At 38.7% G+C, this 23,455-nt stretch overlaps 1 protein-coding gene across 3 annotated transcripts in view; it reads left to right on the top strand.

Moving 5' to 3' along the window:
* E23 (ABC transporter G family member E23) overlaps positions 1–15,729 on the top strand; it is a 123,395-nt gene extending 107,666 nt beyond the window's left edge. For all 3 annotated transcript variants that reach the window (XM_089084090.1, XM_089084091.1, XM_089084089.1), the window contains 9 exons: positions 3,593–3,698; positions 5,938–6,038; positions 6,732–6,987; positions 7,424–7,594; positions 8,657–8,778; positions 10,545–10,752; positions 11,401–11,615; positions 12,583–12,791; positions 13,273–15,729. In XM_089084090.1, the coding sequence (XP_088940216.1) occupies positions 3,593–3,698; positions 5,938–6,038; positions 6,732–6,987; positions 7,424–7,594; positions 8,657–8,778; positions 10,545–10,752; positions 11,401–11,615; positions 12,583–12,791; positions 13,273–13,468 (1,584 nt within the window). In that variant the 3' untranslated portion in view covers positions 13,469–15,729. The remainder of the gene's footprint in view (positions 1–3,592; positions 3,699–5,937; positions 6,039–6,731; positions 6,988–7,423; positions 7,595–8,656; positions 8,779–10,544; positions 10,753–11,400; positions 11,616–12,582; positions 12,792–13,272) is intronic.
* Positions 15,730–23,455: the final 7,726 nt, after the last annotated feature.

Below are 23,455 nucleotides of genomic sequence, written 5' to 3' on the forward strand. Positions count from 1 at the left end.
CGCGTTTTCCACGAAAATCCGGGCACCGGGCGTGCCAAGGCGGCCGCGCCGCGCCTTTCACTCGATATTCATCACGCGGCCTACGCGGCAAGTAGGCGGGAATTAGGAGGACACCCTGTACGCGAAGATCGCGGGGAATGCAAATGCGGGCCGGGAGCCAAACGCGCGCTGCCCTCCGCGGCTGCGGCTTGTTCCGTTGCACTTGGGGGATTTAAGAGGTCTCGGCGTAAAACGGACGCGGACAGATACGCGCTTTGTCGAGCCTCGGCCGAGAGCCTCTAATCGAATAAACATGCCGCTACGCACGCACGCGCGCGCGCGCGCGCGCGCGTGCGTCACGCCGCGACCGGAGAGACGGAGAGTCGCGTAACAAGGTGACCCGAAAGAGGTTCTTAGGAACCTTTCTTATATATTTCCACTTTCTTTTTTCTCATGTAATAATATCGCTTCGTTATTCTGCGTCTCTTCCTACGAGGCGTTCCGAGAGATTTCCAAGTTAACCGAGAAAGCTCCATCCAACAACGAAAATTGGATGTAAATCGCGAAAAATAATTTCTCGATAATTTCCTCGAGATAATCGGAAAGGTAATATATAATTAAGAAAAACAGAGAGAGAGAGGGTCTTGACTTTTTGACGAGTAATTACGATTACGAAGTCTTAAATTATAAAAGAATAATTAACGTTCTAAAATAAAAGGTAGATAGAAAAATGAATATGTTATATATTTTCCGGAATATCGAATACTCTTCTTCTAGAGCATTACATATCATCTCAGAATTCATACAAATTTAAGCAAGGAGAAATATACTCATACCGAATACATTTAAAGATGACAGACTACATATCAAATTCAAACGCAGGAATTCCGTTCGTCGTCGCGAGCATCAAGGGAACGAAGGGAGAGCGGGGCGGGGAGGGGGAGGGGAGGTGAGAGGGCTAAGTAATTTAAATTCGATTAATTCGGACGAATTTGGAGCAACGAGAGCCCCGTTTTAAATCTCGAGGTGAAACTTTTCGATAAAATCTGAATAGATATAATAGACAAACGCAAGAAATGGGTAGGTAGACAGAGAAAAAAGAGAGAGAAAGAGAACGAATATCACGTGCACGGCGCCCACTCACGCGCGTGTACCTAAGCGGCACGCGCGTGTCACACGCATAGCGATACGCGGCGCTCTCGCAACGAAACGTCAGTCGTTTGTCTAGCCGCGTCCGTTAGCGGGGAACAGAGAGACGGCGGTGACAAGAGAGAGACACGACGAAGAAGGGGGGGCGGGGCCGTCTCTCTCTCTCTCTCTCTCTCTCTCTCTCTCTCTCTCTCTCTGGCGGTGACGTCATAACTCGGTCAGTGAACCGCCGGGCTCGCGCGCGCGGCGTGCGTCTTACGGTTTCGAAAACATTTGGCGCCGCCTCTACACGCGCATACCGTGCGTGCACACGGCGCGGCTGTTTAGAGAGAGGCACGACCGCGGTGCAGAGCTCCTTTCAGCGGGATGACACTTTCTCTCTCCCCGCGGAGAGGGGGTCTTCCTCTTCCCGGCCGCCTCATCTCCTTTCCCGCGACAGAGATAATCACCGTTGTCTATGTGAAAGAGAAGAGTTTATCTTAACGGCGAACGAATTCGAAGTTGGCGCTTTGGACGCGATTTTGCTGCACGGCGAATCTTAATTTTTTTTTATATATCTATATAACGGACTAATGCCGATTTCCTCTCTCGATCGCAATGAGAATCGATGAGATCTTGCGCGAAAATCGTTTTACATATTTATTAAATATATTTGAAAAATTTTCAGCGAAGCGATTCCGTGTGATCCATATATTTCTAAATCACTTTGATAATCAGTCACCAGAAGGCGCATAAAAAAATGTTCCGCAATAAGCGCATTTAACAATTTAACGTTCTCGTCAAGAATTTAATTTCTTTCTTTTCCATCAACATTGCGAAACTTTTGTTTCACTCAAATGTTTTGTTAGGCCGCGTGAAAGAGGAAGATTGCTACATGCTGTTAGCCTGCATTCTTAAAGGTCGGCTCGTCAAAAAGTTCCCTTCCGTTCCCACAAAGGCGGGAATGTAAACTGTTAGAGGGAACACACAGAAGAAGAGGTTCACTTTTCCGTGGTCCAGTTCCACAGCCGGGGATATCGTCGTTATCTTTATTTAGACATAACTGTGTTCCCGGCGAGTACAATATCATCGGCCGCACTTTCTCTCTCCGCATAACGGGGCCCCCCCTCTTGTGTAACGGCACGAGGAGAATGAACGTTGAGAAACGGCACGTCGTCGTCGTCTCGGCCGGTCTCTATATCCGTACGCGTAGCCGCTGTTGATTGTGATATAAAGGGCGATCCATAACATCATCGCGCATCAAGTCGCGCGACGACACATTTCTTGGACGCGCACGAAATCGATGCGTCCGCGTCGTGGGGAATTTTTACCGGACCCCACTTTACCCCAAAAAATTTTAGTATTTAATTATATCATTATAACTAGCATTATATTATTATAACTTTTTTAAATTAATATTTTATTAAAGCAATATCCACGCGAAGTTAAATAAAAAAATAACATTTTGTCGGTTTATTCCGTTAAGAAAATATAATTGATGGAGATTGTTAAATTCTTTTATAATAAGTTATAGGTGCAAAAGATATATCTGTACTGAATATATACATATACTTATCTATCTACGAATATGTAACGGTATAGTGATTTATCCGATAGCATTGTGCCCATTTTTTTCGTGGATGATGAGATGACAAAATTTGGCAAAAAAATATCGAATTAATCGCTGTGAATGTCTTGAATTGAATCAACCTAGTTTTGAAAAGATTAAGATAAGCTTACATTATAGATAAATTATCGATTTATCTCTATAGAGATTTATTGTGAGATTTATTATTATCAGTTTATGACGATACGTTGAAAGAATTTGATGCGCGAGTTTGCACAGCAGGCGTTTATTACGTTCTCCACTTCCGGGTTAAGCATTTTGAAGTCAAATCTAAATTAATTCATTTATCATGATTCGTCGGTTAAAAAAAAATCTATCTAATTATCAAATAATTTAATAATTTAATAATTTAATACGCGTTATTTATTTTTAACATTTTGCTTAATCTTTTCCACCTGTCGAACATTTAAACACAATTCACAACGCCGCGAGTACTCTCGAATTAACGAATTCCCAGATACCCTTCCGAGGTAAAAACAGCCCGCAACAGTCGACGCAATCGACGCGTCATCGTAATTGACTTAACGGATCGGATTATGACGGGGCGCGCCCTCGGAGCGGCGTGTTAGAGCCGGCCGGGGTAATAATAGTACAAAGTGGCCTGGATATATTACGAAACGGAAATGCATCCACCAGCCACCCGATGCACCGCGCCGTGGCGCGGTGCGGCGCGGTTTTGTTTACGTTGTGCTGTTTTAATGCGCGCGTTCGGAGCGCGTAAAACCGATCGCGCCGTTTACGCGCGCGCGCGCGCGCGCGCACTCTCTCTCTCTCTCTCTCTCTCTCTCTCTCTCTCTCTCTCTCTCTCTCTCTCTCCTCGTCACGCATTCACATTCGCATCGTATCGCAATGTTGCAGTACCAGGCGAGGCTGAGGCTTCCGGATACGCTCTCACACTCCCAGAAGATGCAGTGCGTGGACCACATCATCGAGGTCCTCGACCTCGCGGCCTGCCAAGACACCAGTGAGTAATACGACGGCGCGCGCCGTAAAGCCGAAGGATCGATGTCGAACCGCGACGTTTTTAGATCCGCGCGACGAGTACGGAATCACGGAACCCGGAGGATTCCACCGGTCGTAATTCCACATGAATTCGCCGCCGGCCGAGGCCGTTAAAGTCCGCTTGCACGTACGGCGCTCGTGATGTAAACAACGCCGGCTTGCCGGATCCCCGAGCGAACGGCGTTGGAAGACGTCGTTACTTCGCGATCTAATAGCACGCTCAGCCGAGTTACTTCGTGTCGTTCTAGATACGATTAAATCCAATTTGTATCTATTTTCACCGGTGTAGATTAATTTTAATTTCTCGGTTTAATTTACCCTTCGTCTTTTTCTAATTTTTAGTATTGAAAGAAGATGAAAAATAAATTAAGAGACTACTACATGAAGAGATGGAGTTAATCTAACATTGATAAAAACGGATATTGTCTCGATTTTCGCAAATCTAGATTTGTTAAAAACGGAATAACGTAATATGTGCGCGCGGAAAACGTACGACAAGTGTAATTATTTTATTTCACATTATTTTATCACATTTCGATCTAACAGTATATAAATTAGATATAAATATATCTAAAATTAAAAATGAAAAAATTAAAAATGAGTCATCTGAATTATTTCAATTGATACAATTTTATATGACTTTCATGCAATAGCTATAACTATAAATCATTAATTTCTCCTTTTCGATGTTGTGGCAGAATCGTGCTTAATCTCGCGACCGGCTCTTACCGTTATCGTCTACCGTGACTATCCGTCTTTGGTTTAACATTTTGATTGACAATTTCCGCGATTATCGCGAATATCAAATCGTCGCGCGAGTCAAGCGACCACGGGCGCGTTATCGAAATATGCATGTAGAAAAAACGAGCCAAGTAATATACAGACTGACCCACATGCATGTTTCGCGTCGTGAGACTTTCAGAATGACGTTAATGATTCTTCATTAACGAGAAAATTGGACGGGACATCGTTTCTCAAAATAATGTAGACCCGTCGTTAACGAGAAAATTGGATTGGACATTGGTACTTCAGCAGCGAACAGTTTCGGCAATTAGGCGTTAAATCAAGAGATCTGATTAATCTCAATCAGAGAACGGCAGATTTTGTCTTGTTCGTTAGTGGCTTTGAATTCAAATTTATTCTTTTTATATATCCAGTTGCTCATCGACATAAGACTGCTTCGTTTTCTTTTTCTTTTTCCCCCAAAGTAAAAATCGCTCGCGGTTTGATCCTCGATCTTTATTTTGAACCTCATCTCGAATTCGCGAAACCCGCGAAACCCCGCGTTCGGCTGCGTCAAACGTAGCGGAAGTGCGATGACATTTTCCTGAATACGAAACGAGGGAAAGTACAGAAAGCGCCATCTCCGCCGCCGCGAAGTGCCGGGCTCATTGTCGGTCGGTTGATAAACGGTTTTCTCGATCGTTAACCCCCGAGCTCCTCGAGCGCTGAACGCTGAACCGCCTCGGCCTTTACGTGTGACGTAAAATATTATTCCCCGCACACAATTATACATTCGTTTCTCTTCCTGTGCCCCGAAGGCGTGAGCGATCGACGGCGACGGCGACGGCGACGGCGGCGGCGGCGGCGGCGGCGGCGACGACGAAGTTTAATAATTTACCACGCGTCAGAAATCACGCGCCCCGCGTCTCGTCGGCTTCCAGCTGGCGTTAGCAAATCCGGAAACGCCAACGCCGAGAGCGAGCGAGATCCGTCGATGGGAAAACTATTTATCTTTATTGTTCGACGATGATTTTTCATCGATAATCTGCTCGTAATTCTGTTATCCGCGACCGCGGACGTAGGTTCGCATGCTAATAAAACGCCTTTGACGCTTTGTTGTCTGAGATTATATATACGCGCCGTATCTTCGAAACCTTCTTTAAACACCTCCTTTTTTTTTTCCTGCGCCTCGGTGAGATGCGTGACATGGTAATTGCGATCGCCTACATTTTCAATATTTTTCATATGACGACGGGTCTCCGCTTCTCACCGCTCGTACAATCGAATACGAATGTATTTCGCGTATTATTCGCGACGTTGCGCATAATCGTATATAGAAAATAGAAAGATGACGCATATCACTTGAAATTTAATATTTAAAGTTCGCGATTATTTATCTATGTAAATGTCTTAAATACATTTTGTCATATGATAATTTCTCTAATATATGTGACATTAATAATATATTTCTTATACAGTTATTGGAGATTATTCGAAGCGCGGAATCTCTGGTGGCGAAAAAAAAAGGACGAGTATAGCTTGCGAATTACTCACGAATCCGTCATTAATGTTACTTGACGTAAGTTTATCTTATTTTTATAAGCTTCTATGATTTAAGTTTTATTATATTTATAACGAATCTAAAATTAATAGTTTTATAATATGCTATATAATATGCTCATATATATTTTATGTTATTATACATACATTTTTTATTCAATATTTAGTTTTCTTTCTTTTTATTTTTGTTGCTGAAGATAAAAAAATTAATTGAAACGTTTAAGATTTATTAAATTAAATGTTGTTAAAAAATTAACATTTGCGCCCTTCTTACTGCGCTTGGATCTTTGTCTTATTCTTTGTTTGTTGTATATATTTTATATTTATATTATAATAAAAATAGGGATCTAAATATTCTTTAAAAAAATCTTGAAATATTAATCAATCGGAAGAATTTATTATTAGGAGAATTTAAATGTATGAAAACTTATGTGGATCTAAATCGTAAATTCAAGGATATAATATTTATAATAACGAAATTCTTTTTAATAATCCGTCGATCTGAATTTTCATGATATTAAAAAGTCATAAAATTCTTAGAGTGAAATGGACATGGAATTACAAATTCCTATTTCTTTTAAGTTATAAGCTGAAAAATACTTAAATTAGATACATAATATGAAATAATTTTCCACGAGAGTTATCCAGAAAAAGTGTTCTAGACTTAACACCGTGATTGCATTAATTTATGGAATATTTTTGTATCTTTCAGGAACCCACGAGTGGACTCGATTCACACTCGGCACAGGCATTGATCTCACGGTTGAAGAAATATGCCGAGCAAGAGGGTAAAAGCATCGTGGTGACGGTACACCAACCTAGTTCCAGAATGTTCCACAGTTTCAGTAAGCTTCTCTTACTGAGCAACGGTCAGGTGGCGTATTATGGCTCGACGGCGAATGTCGGTAGATTCTTCTCAACGATAGGACTTACTCTATTGCCACATTATAACCCCGCAGATTTCATTCGTGAGTGCACTTTACTTTATGCCAAATCTGATTTCCTAGAGTTGGATTAGCGAATGATATGATGCACCTAACAAATAAAATCTTGTTTTGCGCATCCTTATTTCTTTTGAGACATCTCGAATTCATTCGGGATTCACAATGTTTGAAAAAAGATGACAGTTTCTTTATAATCTTTCAAATATATTTTCCGTGATAAAATTTCATTTTTTCTTTCTTATATATTTTAACAAATACGTATTATAAAAGCGCTACGGCGTGCCGATTTCTCGGAATTATATTATAAAAAATATTGTGTTGTATTCGGCAAAATTAGAGTATAATTGAAATGATACACGATGTACGTTTTTACGTACATCGAATGCCTTGCGAATGAATCAGAATCGAAGAAAGAAAAGAGGTCGACCAGAGGTTATGAACCGAAACACTTCTGTTTCAGTGGAACAAATAAAGGGGCCGGAGGAGGTTCGAGATCGCATTGTGGCCGCGGCGAGAGCTGCAAGACAGGGACCTGACTGCCCACCGGAACTTCGCCCGGAGTATAATCCCAGCCAACATCCGCTCTGCGACCATCTCATCCATTATCACGAGCACCACATCAGCCACAACGGTATAGTATGCATACCGGCGATACATGTATTTAAATGTATGCACACCTAGACTTTCCCCCATACACCGCAGGCGGACCGTTACGGCTCCGATGTGCCCATTTAAAGCGTGCACTTGCTCAAAGATCGAGTATCTCGCCGAGACCTACGGCGAATGTTAAAAGGGCCGCTTTATGAACTGCTGAAGACAGGCAACCTGACCGAACCTGTCCCGCTGAGTGTTTAAAGCTTTTAACTCGCGGAGCGCTACGGCGCGGCTACGGCGTGCCGATTCCTCGGAATTATTTATCTTCTCGTTCTCTCGGTGTAAATACATGTATCCGTGGACGGTTCGAAAATAGACCGGAATCATCTCGCCTTAATTCTCGATAGCAAATAATAAACCAAATAATAAATGGGGGTTGATCAAACAAAAGCATGTGCTTCGAAATCGAGGTCATTTTTTAAGCGAACAACGTTTAAAACACTTTGACCAATTTAAATTGAATTGGAATAAATTAAACGAAATTTTCTTTTTCAATACCGTCCGATAATAAAATATTAAGCGGATCGTCAAGAAAGATTTAATTACAGGAGACTTTAGGATTTTAATAATTTCTGAATTTTATCTCTCATTATGCATAAAGGTGAAAATTAAATTCTTTTATATCGGTATATAAAACTAGTAATCATTTAACCTCACTCTTCTGTTTTTTTAAATTTTTTGTTTCTTAATTACATCAGAGGCCGTGAAATAATGAAAAAGTTACGTCTACAAAATAAATTTAATATAGCAAGAAATAATAATAGAACGTCATGTAAATTTATATAAATGATTAATCATTAATCATTTATATAAATTTAATCATTAGAGACTTGCTACATTGATATTTAAGAATGTCGCGACAAGATAAACTGCAATAAGCGGTTATTTAATTAAAAAAGCCAAGCGCAAAAAAGAAAATTATGAGATAACCGTCGGCGATTTCTCCTTCATTCAACTACATTCCCGCGTATTCGCGCATTTCGACGGTGCGATCCTCGCAAGGCTACTCTAAACACCCGTTTTCTCGACTGCTTTACAGTGAAGGAAGACGAAGGCCGTACGCTGTGGTTGGACACACAAAGCCACGCCAGTAGTAGTGCGAGTTCTGCTGATGATGACTATTCCTGGCAATGGCCCACGAGCTTCTGGTCGCAGTTCAAAGTGAGTGCGCTTTGCGAGTGTTTGGCAGCAATTACCGAGTACAATGTCACAATTTCACTCGGCTTAAACGTTCTTTATCCCCGCGCATTATTCCGCGCGCGACGACGGAAGGCGGAAAGTAATAAAGACAGTGAGCGCTAAATGTCAGCGTAAAAATATATTAACATTAGTAGATAGCATCGAGAAGAGAGAGAGTTTTCTTCTCGCAGAATGGAAATTATAGACGATAAATAATATTTCCTCTTCTATTTCCGTTATACATTTTTAAAATTTGACTCGTCGAAATTCCTCTTTATCGTTCGTAAGATCTAATTCTCTTGAAACGGCTTACTGTCATTTTCGCCATTAATATCTGAAAAGTGGCGTAGTAGGTCTCGGACGTTCCGGGCGAACGTTCTAACGTAATTTTTCATAATTTCCGAAGCGTATCCTTCGCCGACGGATGAAAGTGTAGTCGCTATAATAGCCGGACTAATTTTTCGAGATATGACGCATCGTTCATCGTGAGAGAGAGAGAGAGAGAGAGAGAGAGAGAGAGAGAGAGAGAGAGAGAGAGAGAGAACGAATCGGCATGCATTCCCGCTGTGCGTTATTCATCGCGCTTACCGATTAACGAATGTATCTAGACTAATGCGTACCGGTTTACCTATTCGCGGAGGACGCGTCACCGACATCGTGTCGTAGGTGGATCGCAACATCGCCGAGAATCTCACGCTCTCACGAGGGAGGTAGAGAAAGATGGAGCGCGCGTGCATAAACGTCGTCGTCGTCGTCGTCATCGTCGTCGTCGTCGTCGTCGTCGTCGTCGTCGTCGTCATCGTCGTTGCGCGAGAAAGAAGACCGGCCGGGAAGGTAGAGAGGAGGATCTAGGACGCGTTTGCACGATTCGCCATATTCGGATAATTACCGGGCGACCGGTATGCCCATTCGTAATCGCGCTTTACGCTTACGAATACGAACGTCCCGTCACTTGCATCACTTTTACCTGGCGGAAACCACGCGTTCTTCGCGACTTGTAGTAGCGAAGAACGCGTCACTTCTTGTTCTCCTGAGAAAGAGAACGAGAGAGAGAGAGAGAGAGAGAGAGAGAGAGAGAGAGAGAGAGAGGGGAGAGGGGGGGATGTTCAAGGTCCAATATTCTATCGGCGTTATTTATTGAACTAGGAGACACGGAACATAAATCTCTTTGTTCGTTCTCTTTGTTCGTTGACCTGGTGGACATCGTAAAACAATAAGTAACACAGATCCGAAAATCAGCCTTTCGACGCGACGGATGTCCGAGACACCCTATATACGTACCGTAGTTATTGTTTAAAAAGGCCTTCGAAAACTAGCATTGTGAAACTTTGCGTTCTATTTTTCTCACGGACGCTGATATAATCGAGTCGTTCCGAAGATATTAACTTGACGGCTGTGTGATTATTATAAAATCATGTGTATCGTGAAGTAATCCGTGAAGTAAACGAAAACCCCCCCTCCCTCCCCGGTCGGATCTTCTCGGAAAGATGTACCAACAGCAATCCTGCTTTAATTTTCCACACAGAAAAATTATAGACTCAATTTTACATATCATATATTTATCAGGATTTAATTTTGAACATTTTCTTTTTCCTTCTTTTCTCTTCTCTAGAAGAGAGCTTTCACGCACGCGAGCGGAGTCGCGCAAATAAAACCTTTAATTTATTACGTTTGTTAGCAACTTGGTGGCAACTCCGCAGGAATCAACGGCCATCCGTTGTAAACGGGACGCCTTCCTTTGATTTCAGGTATTATCGGAAAGAAATTTTCAAGAGGCCCGACCGCGAATGTTGTCGCGTTTGCACTGGCTACAAACGGTAGCTCTCGGACTTCTAACCGGGCTTTTATGGCTGGGTCTTCCCAGAACTGAAGCAGCCATTCACGATATCCAGGGATGGATGTTCTTCAGCAACACATACTGGATGCTTTTTGCACACTTTGGAGCGCTCACTAGCTGTGAGTTGAATTTAATTCTCATTTGCGCGTTGCCTGTGACCGAAATCCCGTCGCAAAGAAGAAAATTGTGCCCTTGAGGCTAGACCGGTTATTATCATGGATAATATTTGCATTAGATATTTGAATGAAACAAAATTACAACGTATCAAATTTACTTCTGCGAGCCAACAAAATAAATTTTAATTACACGAACGTTTAATTATACGGAATAGTAATTGTATGTAAATTTTCTAAATCGACAATTAAAACGTTTATTCGCGATTTAAGCTCGACGCGCGTGTAATCGTAAAAGTTTCTCTTCCGATTAATGGAAAACTTGATTCCCTCGGAGTTTATAAATCGATTTCAACTTTATTTTAAAACGTCCGCGGAAAGCGGTGAAAACAAAACCAATTGGCCAAATTGAATCTTATTACAAAGTTTATGAAAAATCCAAGGATCGCGATAAGATCCGATAGGCCGAATATTTTACAGTCTCTCTTCGCGATTTGAAGTGAATCGCTAAAAGCGAAAAGAAGAACGCCGATGAGTTAGCTGTTAAAAGCTCGATCTTTTAAAAGCTTCGACTTTCCCGACTTGCCCGATGTGCGACATTGACTTTACGCGATATAATTCCGGAAAGTAACGTGATGATGACGTTTCTTCCAGTTCCCCCGGAGCGCGAGGTGATCAACAAGGAACGCCTGTCAGGATCCTATCGGCTCTCGGCCTATTACCTGGCGAAGATGGTGGGCGAGCTGCCGTTGACGATAACGCTGCCCGCAGTCTACCATATGATTAGTTACCCAATGTTGGGCTTCCACAATCTAGCGGTCTTCATCACGCTGCTCATGTTCTTGCTGCTCAACACCGTAGTCGCGCAGGTACGGCAATTTCCCGATCGGTCGCGATCGGGTGTTGGAATTGGAAAGTGGCCATTTTGTGTCATTTCGATTCGGAATTAGAATTTTAATTTCAATTCGCGTACTCAATATTCAGTCACGTTGAAACGTTGATCGTGAATCAAACGTACGACCGCTGAAATGTAACAAACTCGGAAAATGGAAACGGGAAATCTAATAATTGTCTAAATACAAAATAATTTTTTATATAAAAATGATGATCGGATGTTTCTTCTATTTCGTATGTAATAATAATATAATTATCAATTGATTTAAATAATGCTTAAATATTGGATCGAACTGAAACTCGCAAACGTGTATCAATTATTTTTCCAATAATTCTCAGGACGTAATATAATTTTCACATTGTAATATCGGTATCGGATAATTCTTTAAATTATCGCTCGCGAAGCAAGGTTACTTTCACGAAAAAATATAATATAGCTACTTGACGCATGATATTTTAGTTAGACTAAAAGAATTATTTGTCAAAACGCTCGGTGTAATACCACCATTGAAAATTAATATAAACACAAGCATTTGATCTCTGATTTGAAATCAGTAACAGAAATACGGACAATATTTTTTTTATTGGGGACAATGTTTTATTTTTTTACGAAGCAGTGAAACATTCTATTTTATTTATATATTTAGGGAGATATTTTCTCGGGAGCATAATCGATAATCGCAATCGTGTTTTCAATCGGTATTTTTACATTATTGGAAGATATTAAGATGATATAAGCAGGGCAGCTTTTAAACGCTCTCGGCTTATTGCAAGCCGAGAGATTAGAAATTTGGTGCCGAAATGTGCGCGAAGGCATATCCTATATCGGTCCGCTCTCGAAAGCCATCGATCAGAGGCGGAGAGCGCCGGCCGGTTATTCAACCGCTCGACATAAGTCGGTTTTATTTGCGTCCAGCTGCTCAATTTCGCGATACTTTACAGAGCGTTGGATTCTTCGTGGGCGCCTGTTGCGAAGATCTGCAGGTGGGCATCACCGTGTCCGCGCTGTACACACTCTCGACCCAGCTTTTGGGCGGCTATTTGGCGACGTCGGTCCCACCATGGCTTGCGTGGGCCAGATACATCAGCATGATGCATTACGCCTATCAGAATATGCAGATCCTGGAGTTCGGTGTCGGCGAGCCAATCGCGTAAGACTTACATCTCTGATCTATCTTCAACCCCCGTCCTTCCCCGCGGCCGCGGTCCAAATTTTATCTCACGCGAACGAAAGATTTACAAAAGTCTTCACTCTCGAATAAAAAAAAAAAAAAAAAAAAATCGACGAAGCGATTGAATAAGACAAAAATGTGAGAGACATGAATGATAAATTCCAGAAGTAATAATGATGACAATGATAACGTGAAATTTTGTGCCCGAGAAAAGTTGTGCCCTTTTAAAGAACGCTCGAATAAAAGGAACTTTCTCTAACGTGTAATTTATAGAGTAAAAAGAATAAAAAGTGATATAAATACGTGCGCAGCTGAAGTTTTAATCCTGTCGTATCGAGTTAACGACGAATCACGCCGTATGTTGTTATTGAATTCTATAAATATATAAGATGCAAGAACCTTCTTTCGGGGGCGATACGTATGTATGTATTGATCGCGATTGTAATCTTCTGTGTGACAGATGCTCGCAGCCGACTAAATTCGCCGAGTGCAGAAACGGCACGACGATACCCGTTTCCGCGATTCTGGAGAGTCAAGGTGGAGTCAGGGGTTCCGGTCTACCATTGTGGGCGAACACGGCGGTGCTCCTGGCGTTCTTAATCGTTTTCCGGACCTTGGGCTATCTCGTCCTGCGGTATTACCGTGTACCAAAATGAGCGTATTAGGGACACGCGCAAGCGGTAGCACGCAAATTTTTCGACACGACCGTCGTCGTATTCTTCGTCGTGGATCGTTCAGTTTTTTGTTACTAGAATATTATAATAACTGTCGTCACTGTCGCGTGTCTCGCGCTTTTGTCGGGGCGGCAAACGTTTCGACGTCAACCCCCTCGAGGAGAGTTCCCTCCCGCCGAGCTGCCGTACGTCTGTAAAGTTTTTCTATCCAGCTCGAAAAGCACAGAGAGGGGAGGGGAAGGGGGAGTAGCACGAACGGTTATCGCTTGCAACTTGTGAGCGTTTTGCACTTTTCCCCGACGACATGCATCGAACGTGTGGTGTAAATCGCAATATAAAAGCGCGAGACTGCAACAGTCCTTGGCGAAAAGGACTCTAATGTATATACATCCATATAGACATAAATATCTATACATATATGTATGTTTTGTATATATATTATATATATATTATATATATATATATATTATATATATATACACATGTATACATATATATAGTATATGTTGAGAAACTTTACATACCACACGAAGAGTGTAATATGAAAGAGACGTGCCAGCACGTGTTCATGAATGTCGATAGCGTGAGCGAATTCGGGATATCGTTGTTTTCTCGTTGTTTGCGGCAAGAAGGGTACAATAGTAGAAAAATTCGACGAGGTGTCGCCGAAACAGACTGAAAATTTGTACGATGGCGATGAATCTTTATACATACATAATCTTTATACATACATTAACATATAAATACACGTGGACGGTAGACATAGATTCTTAAATGTATTTGTAAGATCCATCACATCTTATCTTTTTTTTTTTTTATTTTTATTACCGCCACAATTATTATATTAATGTTTGTTGATACTGGTAGGAGTACTGTTACTATCATTACTTACTATCTTTTTACTATCGAGACGCTGTAATTAAGAGAGATAGATGGAAGATTATACTGCTAATTCTAAAGTTGACAGGGTGGAGAAACTTATATGTATGCTGTACATATATTGACATATTTTTCCACCGACAAGATACTATTAAACACTGATTATGGATAAATCGTGACTGTTAAAAAAGATTCAATATTATGTATTCAATATTAATGACAATACTATCGATATAAATTTTTCGAACGTTAATTTGAAGATTTTAATAATTTGATTGTAATATTATTAAAAATTTTATTATTATACAGATGTTTTATAAACAAAAATACATACTAAAAAGACACGCATTGTTATAAAATTGTTTTTTTTTTTTCTATAAGTATCTAATTGGTTCATTTAATTAAATAAACAAACGACACGTGAGAACATTATATCACGTGAGAATATTATACATTTTATTATAAATTTTATGTAAAATAAAATATTGATCCAATAAACGAAATATTAACAATATATGCTCGTAAATTGTCAACTTCGAGCAGAATATTGCGATGTATTGGCATCAACTACATTAAACTCTTCTGCTGATTGAACTCTTCGGCCCTTTGACATGACATATAAAATAGTATATACAGAAAGTGCGTGTTCTATGCTACTGCTTTTCTTGATCTAACGGTCAATTATCAGCAGACATCGAGAATTTGCCGTCAGAGTTATGTCAGCAATCGTGTCAATCTGCCATCAGAACACTGCAGATCTGCTTTGTTCCTTTCACCATTCTTCTGTCCTTGTATTCGACAAGCAGATTACATTTCTTTCAGCATTCTGTCAATAACATTGCATATATTCAGTCTTGTACCAACGCTGTTGCCACTTCGCATCACCGATTGAATCATTCTAGACGTTTTGCAAGCGTTTTGCAAAATCTGTTTTTAGGCTTGGCTGTCTGGGTGAGTCATAATTGTTTGTATACGTCTACGATACGTCTCACGATAATACATATTATTTTATATTATTAAGCTTATCTCTCTAAATTTTGGCAGTCACGCTTCCATTGTCGGTTCTTAATAACATCTTGTTCGCAACGTAATGATGAGAATGCGCGTGTTTTCAGCTCGCGCGACGCGATAGATTTGAAACGCGCCACGATTCGCGGCAGACGTGGCGGCCATGAGAAAAGAAAACACTCTTACGTCGATTATAGAATTTGTTGGTTTCTCCGATATATCTCCGTGATATTACTCGTTACATGAGAGCGGGGATCCAAAATTAATATGAGCGGTGTAATATTTCATTGTTTACTCTTTGTACATAGAGAATGCGCATGTGTGTGAAAGAGGGAAGAAAGTGAGAGAGAGAGAGAGAGAGAGAGAGAGAGAGAGAGAGAGAGATACTGTGCTTATGTATATACGAATGAAACGCCTATGTTTCATTCTTATATACATATATACCCGCAGACACTTATATATGCGTATACATAATGATAATGATAGTAATAATAACGATTCTGAATATTATTATTCCAATTATTATTACTATTATTATCGCGTAATGATTATTCGAGTTATTTTAATTTTTATTATTGCTATTATTAATATATTATTATTATTATTATTATTATTATTATTATTATTATTATTATTATTATTATTATTATTATTATTATTATTATTCTCGCATGTACATTTTTAACGGACTGAACGAGACGCGCTGTATTTTTTTGTACATGCACGAAAAGGAACGATATATCTAAGCCGGAATCGCATTAAGATTATATAATTCGCGTGAATCCATTTTTGTTTCGAACACTGATATATCGTAGTGTGTTGTTATACTCCTTTCCTCTCCTGAGTTACACAGTCACGGAAAGCCAGTGTTTGTTATAAATAAGAACAAATTTAGATTAGATTATTGCAGTTATTGCATACGGAGGACGGGGTATCCGTTCTGCGATTGCAAGCGCATGTCAGCCAATCAGCGAGTAATAATATTGTAAGAGCAAGTGAACTGGACGACTCCAGAGTGGCCAAGTAGGATCCGCCGCAAAGAGTATATAAAGGTGAATCTCCGATTTCGAACGGAGAGTTTAAAAAGACGGAAAAAAAAAAAAGAAACGATAATCGATGCATATCTCCGCGCGCGTACGAACGCGCGCGTTGTCCACAACGCAATCTCGTTGCCGTTAACGATCGAAACAAACGCTCGCTTTCGCTTTCATTCAAATTTCGCCGATCTCCTTTGACGAATAAATCAATTCAAGTCGGGAACGTTACGCGCTTCGAATCCGCCGCATTTTTCGCCGAGGGACCTCGATTCCGCACCTCGAGTCGCGATCACGGAGAATCGTCCAGTGCACCGATAAACGCAATATCCACCAAGTGTTCATTGAGTTTGGTAAACGAGGCGAGAAAAGGGCAGGGGACGGGAAGAGAGGATTCGTGTACGACGAGGATCATTGCTTCCTAATTGTGTGGGAGGGGGGGCGGGGGCTGCAAGAGGAACGCAAGAAACGAAGGAGAAGAAGAGGAAGAAGAGGAAGAGGGAAACGCCGCGAGAGCAACGTCAACGTATATAATATTGAGATGAACCGAGCCGATTTAAGACGTCTTCGGATTTTATGCGAAGCACGACTCCGGGGTTGCTGTATATATTAGACAATTGATCGTAAATATAGAAGGAGATCGTGAGGAGAATATAGACAAATTAATATAGAAAGCGGTTCACATTGAACCGCTTAAACGATTGTATTTCTTTTTTTTTTTTTTTTTTTTTTTTTTTTTTTTTTTTTTTTTTAATTTTTACATTTAAAGACTCATTGTTTGGATTAGCTAAAATGTTAAGCGGGACTAATCACGTGATCACGTGGTAGTCTTAAATCGGCTCTGACGACAGACAGTGTCACATATTCGAGAGAAGCAGCATGATGAAACATATATATATATATATAAAAACAAAGATTTGGCTGTGTCATAACGTCTGTTTTCTCTATCTCGTTTTTTCTTTCATACTTTTAACATCTGAATCTGAAATCTGAAATCTCGATGAAAGCAAAGTGAAAGAAAGAGCGAGAGCAAGATCCAAGATGAAGTGAGATGTGTCGCGAATGAATTAAGAAAGGGATGCGCTCTGAGAGCGAAAGAGATGGAGAGAGTACGTGGAAGGTTTTACATTCATATCTTTATCGCACATTTAACGTTGAATGATGTTCTCGAAAAGTCACCAAGATTACAAACGTTTCATATAGAAAAAAAGATATAACTGCGTTTCGTGTTAAATTTACGATCAAAATGGATTTTAATCGTTGAAGCGAAGAGGGAGAGAGGTTGTTCGAGGAGCCGTACGTCGTTTCATTGATCGAGTTAGATGACACGCATACAGCTCTACATGCCCATTTGCCGCGAATCGAATGTAATTTATCTTATTTCTATTCTCGATCCCGGACGATGAAAAACCCGTGAAGAAACAAAAAAAAAAAATCGAGCGAACGTAACACAACAAAGCGAACATGGCGCCACTTTTGGGTGGACGGTTGTAAGGCTCATTCTCTACGAGGACGCAAAAGCGGAAGTCTCTTTCCTTTGCTGCCTCCGATCGCTATTTTATCAAAGCCGAAAACGCACTTTTTGATCATGTAGACGTCTTTTCAAAATTTTGATATCCATATATATATATATATATATATATATATATATACAATTACTATACAATGTGTACACCACCGACTGTTAATAACCCGCGCGACTGAACATTTGTATGCGTTTACAACTTTAACAGCGAGCTCGAAACTGTGTGATCGATACTCACACAAACGGAAAACTGTAAACCGCACGATTTTCACATTTTCCGCTGGACGCCACAAAGTTGGACGAAACGTCCGTTCGTTTAATACACCGAATATGATCGGGACAGGTCGTGTTTAAACCGACAAAAATTAACATATGCACGTAGGTGTATCATCGTTTTCTCTCATGCGGACCAGAATAGATAATTGCAAGGCAGCCTAACGGTCAACTTCTATATATATATAGTTGTTCAGAAAGGTGTATAACACCAATAGCGACAATTAGATTAAGAAGAAGTGAAACAATTTTTTTCCTGAAATGCAAAATTTCTTTCTACAGAAATAAATGGGTCACAATTCTTTTTCTATTAAGTAACTTTTATTCTACTGACTGGCTTTTAGATAGGATTAAGATATTCTATTATTAAATCGCAAATATTAAGATTCGAATATTTCAAAATCTTCGAATATTTTATTAAAAGTTTAGAATTTTATTAAATTTATAAAATAAAACGAACAATCTTTCTTGTTCAATTTTGATTAACGATAATTACTTCGAAGTTTTGACTCTTTTTACTTATTGTATTTTAGTAAGAAAATAAAAATTTAATATAAATTAGATATGACACACAGAGTTGCTATTGTTATACATTCTTTTGGAACATCTGTATACTCGTTTACATAATGAAATATTGCGAGAGTAAAAAGCACGAGAAGCACTTTCGATTATTCGCCAGACCGGCATCGGATATTACGATAGCTATGTAACATGTATGAAACTGATCGTGATTTATAGTGAAACAACTATTTTTTTCCGCGAAACTTTCTCATTTTATAACCACGCGATCGTTCTCTACCTTAACATGACATTCACGCATAACTTCATCCTCCTCGCCGCGAACAATTCGCACAATTCAGACTTTAGAATACGCAAAAATGTACATGCTTTTGCACTAAAAACTTTATAAGACTGACGACTGATGTTTTTATATGAATGTAATAAATGGCAGGATAAAGATTCTCCCAAATTAAATTGCGTTTACATATTTGTACATGTTGTAAGATCGTGTGATGAGCTATGAAATTGTAGATCTCGACGATGATGCTTTCCTTCCCGATGTAGAGAGAGAGAGAGGGGTTTCAAGTTTCAATTTAATCACACAGCCAAACTTTTCTACGAGGGCACGATACATAGGCTTCGGCTTCGATATTATACCGTTTGTTAAATTCCGACAGGATAGATCAAAATTATTATACGAACAACAATGAGAACCGATGGTCGCGCGCCGAACTTATATTCTCATCAATATTTTTCACCCGATAAGAGATCTGTGTGTTTCACGGAAGACAAAATTAGGGTATCTCGAGCAAGACTATTTCGCTTTACAAAAATAGTGCCTTTTTTACAAAGACTCTGTTGTTTGTGCCAAGTCAAATCCAAAGGATCTGTAAGACACACTGCCAGTATACAGACTGGGGAACAGACAGAAAGAGAGCGAGAGAGGGAGAGAGAGAGAGAGAGAGAGAGAGAGAGAGAGAGAGAGAGAGAAAGAATGGGTAAATGATAGAGAAAAAGAGAGAAAGAAAGAGAGAGAGACGGAGAGAATGTAGACTGAAGTGCAAGCAAGTGCGTGTTGCGAGATTGATGATTGAGAAGACTGAGAATCGAGCGTACGAAAAGTCACACGCGGAACGGACTTAACTTTTATTATTATTTTAAAAAAAGAAATAAAAAAGAAGAAGAAGAAGAAAGAAAAAAAATCGCCGCGCGCGATGTAGGCGGATAAAACTTTGGCGGATACGAAGACAAGAGCAGAGGGACTCTTCTGACAAGCGCGGATTGAGAATGACCCGAGACATTTTCGTGCGCACGCACGCACGCACGTACACAATGCAGCACGAGTGCGCACGCAACGCACGTACAAACGCACGCCCATACAATTTGCCGAGGAATGTCCTCGTTTTATAAAACCTTACCGAGAGAAGGAAGAACCGCGGGACTAAAAAGAAAATGCCAAAAGTGTTCGACTAATTCAACGCCGCCGTGGATCCCCGATTAGTATCTTATTGTATTAGAACGACGAGAGCGAGTAAATGTAAATGTGCTAAAGAGGTTTAATATATATAATTTTAATTACGGTTGTACACATATGTAAGTCTATACATATATACGAATATATATATATAAATATATATATATAAATATATATGAAAAAAAAGTATATATATATATATATATGTGTGTGTGTGTGAATAAATGACAGCACCGTTCTTTTTATGGTGCTCGTTAATAATCGCGTGTTAATATCCAGCATGACGTTGCACATCGAGTATATATTTGCACATATGTACAATTATATACTCCATATTATTTACCCTCACGGCGCAAACCAGATGTATAACTCTATCCCTTTGTACATATATACATACACGCAAATATATATATATGTATAACGTAACGTTAATAACTAACAGAGGAACCTTATTATTTTTTTTAATAGAAATTATGTTAATTAACTGATAGTATTATTCCTGTTGTCCGAATAGTAGATGTGGGATCCGCATTATGATCTAGACGATAGCTCGTTATCTAGTATTTCTACTTTGATTTTACCAAGAAACGTTAATATCACTATTATTGTATAGTAATAATAATTATTATTACCGATACTAATGCTACTTTATTATTACTGTCGCTATTATTAAAAATAATTTTTTATTATGACAATTATTATTATCGTATGTTTGTAATTATTATTATTGCGGTTATTGCTCCAACTATTACTCTATTGCTATTGATTATTATTATTAGTATTAATTATCTGATAATTATTATTGTCGTTATCAGCAACATCATACATCATTATCATCAATATCACCGATCGATACTCTACTAGCGTAATTGGATAGTACTCGAAAGTATTTTGAAACAAATACACTCTAATGAGTTACGTGTTACTTTTGGCATAACTTAAAAAAATTATTAGCTCATTTTTATTTGGCAAATAAGAAACAAATTATTTCATAATGGTTTTTTCGATTTTTTTAGCTTATTTTAGTCTTCACGATTTTTTCCATTCCATTTAAAAAGTTTGCAATGTAACGATAAACACAGCATCAAAATTTTTCTTTCCCTTTTCGCCCTTAGGAATCGAATATTAAAAAGCAAATTGTAATATTTATATTCGAGAAACATCTCATTCAATGCAATGCTTTTCGTAATATTGCTCATTAAAATTATACCAATGCATTTTGAAAACGCGGCATCGGAAACTATCAATTTGACATTGCAAATTAAATAAGTAATAAAAAAATATTCTATGTAGCTTTCTATTGTGAGGTGTGATTACGACAAAATCAATTGTACATAGAAACGCGATAGCTGCACATGTGTTCCAACGAAGAAGATAGTGTGTTCCGACGAAGAGGATACGTTAAAGACATTTTCAGGCAAAATCTTGCAGATGCAAAGTTATATAAGTTTTCAAAAATTCATGTTAACAGCAATATATTGCTAAAAGGCACGTATTAAGCGGTAAATTTAATATCTCTTCGCATTTTTTATAAAGTTTCTAAAGTATACAATTTTTTTTTATAGTTTTCATCACTTGATCTCTTTTCTATGTACTTTTCTCGAATTTAATATATATATATATATATATATATATATATATATATATATTTACATTATATAAAATGCGAAGAATTCTGTATTCAGAATATTTCGGCGCTTCCGAGAATCGTTTTAATATCCTTATGTATTAATTTTATTTATACATATCTCATAATTCAAAATTTTTAGCGATGATGTTATTTATCAATACAATTATTCGCTACAAGGAAAAATATAAAATTGTATAAATTCCATGACTGTTTTAAAAAAATATATTTATTTATGCTATTACTATAAATATTATTGAAAAATCAATAAAATCAATCGGGGAGCAAGAAGTACAGGAATTACATTGTGTTTTTACAAATAACATTTTACATTTGTAACAGTTACATGCCTTCGTATCGCGGTTATATTTCTGAATGCGGATCTTTATTTACAGCTTAATAAATGCCGAATGTAGTTACCGCCTTTCCTCATATCTCTTCCACATCCCCCTTTTAGATGCGTGCGCGTGTGTGTTGACGACACGTAATGCGTGCCTCGGCAATGCGAGAGATCGTCGGGTAGCCAATTTATCTCATAAATGTCAAGGTGGATGTTCCAATTATCAACTATGACATAATTTGAAGCGTGACAAAGAAGTCTATTGTTTTTCGTATATACGCGACGTATAATTTGTATATAAAAATTTATTTATTAAATTTATCTCCGAATTTATCACACTTGCTCCAAAATATTCTATATTTTATTTATCAGTCGATCATTATTTATGTCCAAGAAAAAACTTTCACTTAAAAAATATATTACAAATATATTAATTTTTCTTACATATTTATATCATTTAGAAGATGAGCATTTTATAATTATCATTGTGACGAATGGTGTTTGTTTGCTATAATAATCGCTATATTTTTTAATATGACGCGTCTTACGTAAAAAAATTGTTGAGAAAATTTTTGGACGATATCTATTAATTCACGCAAATTTACTTTATTTATACATCTTCCAATTGTGTATTAAGATGTTGATTATCGGGATTATCCATCTCGCTCGTGTTTCGTGAAACTCGCAGTAAAAGAATCAAGCGGGGCATTAAGCGGCTTTCGTGGACAGCCTTCTGCTCAAAGCAAACGTTACCATACCATCGAGTACAAATTGATCTTGTACACGATATCTCTCGATTTGAAACTCAAGACAAGTAGGAGACGGAATGAAATGAGAATCAAACGTAGCTTCGTCGAATGTGAAGAATATGCATGCGCGGTTTACGCCTCTGAACTTTCCTTGAGCAAAAGCCGGATGATTTTTAAACAATTAGAATACGGTTACATGCGAATAATTCTCAGTCGAAAATGTCACATTTATTTTCTTGCACAGGAAGAAAATTAAATCAAGACAAATATTTCTCATGTATAAGCGAGAATATTATAATCTCTAAAAATTTTTGCTTTGACTCGGTTTATGTTGACGCAAATATTACTTTTGCTCAACTCAAGAAAAATCTTCTGTAATTAGAAGATTACATTTTTCTAAAAAGATTATAATATTCTTGCTCACATATATAAGAATGTACAATCTTGATTTAAGATTTTTTTTTTTCATGTGCGAAAACTTTTGCAGGGAATTTGATTTCAATCAGTGAATGGCCACTTGGAACGATCGCAGACGTGGTCTTTAAATAATCTTATACAT

The sequence above is a fragment of the Pogonomyrmex barbatus genome, unplaced genomic scaffold (assembly GCF_055798465.1).
Source record: "Pogonomyrmex barbatus isolate J1 unplaced genomic scaffold, ASM5579846v1 scaffold8, whole genome shotgun sequence".
Taxonomy (NCBI): Eukaryota; Metazoa; Arthropoda; class Insecta; order Hymenoptera; family Formicidae; genus Pogonomyrmex; species Pogonomyrmex barbatus.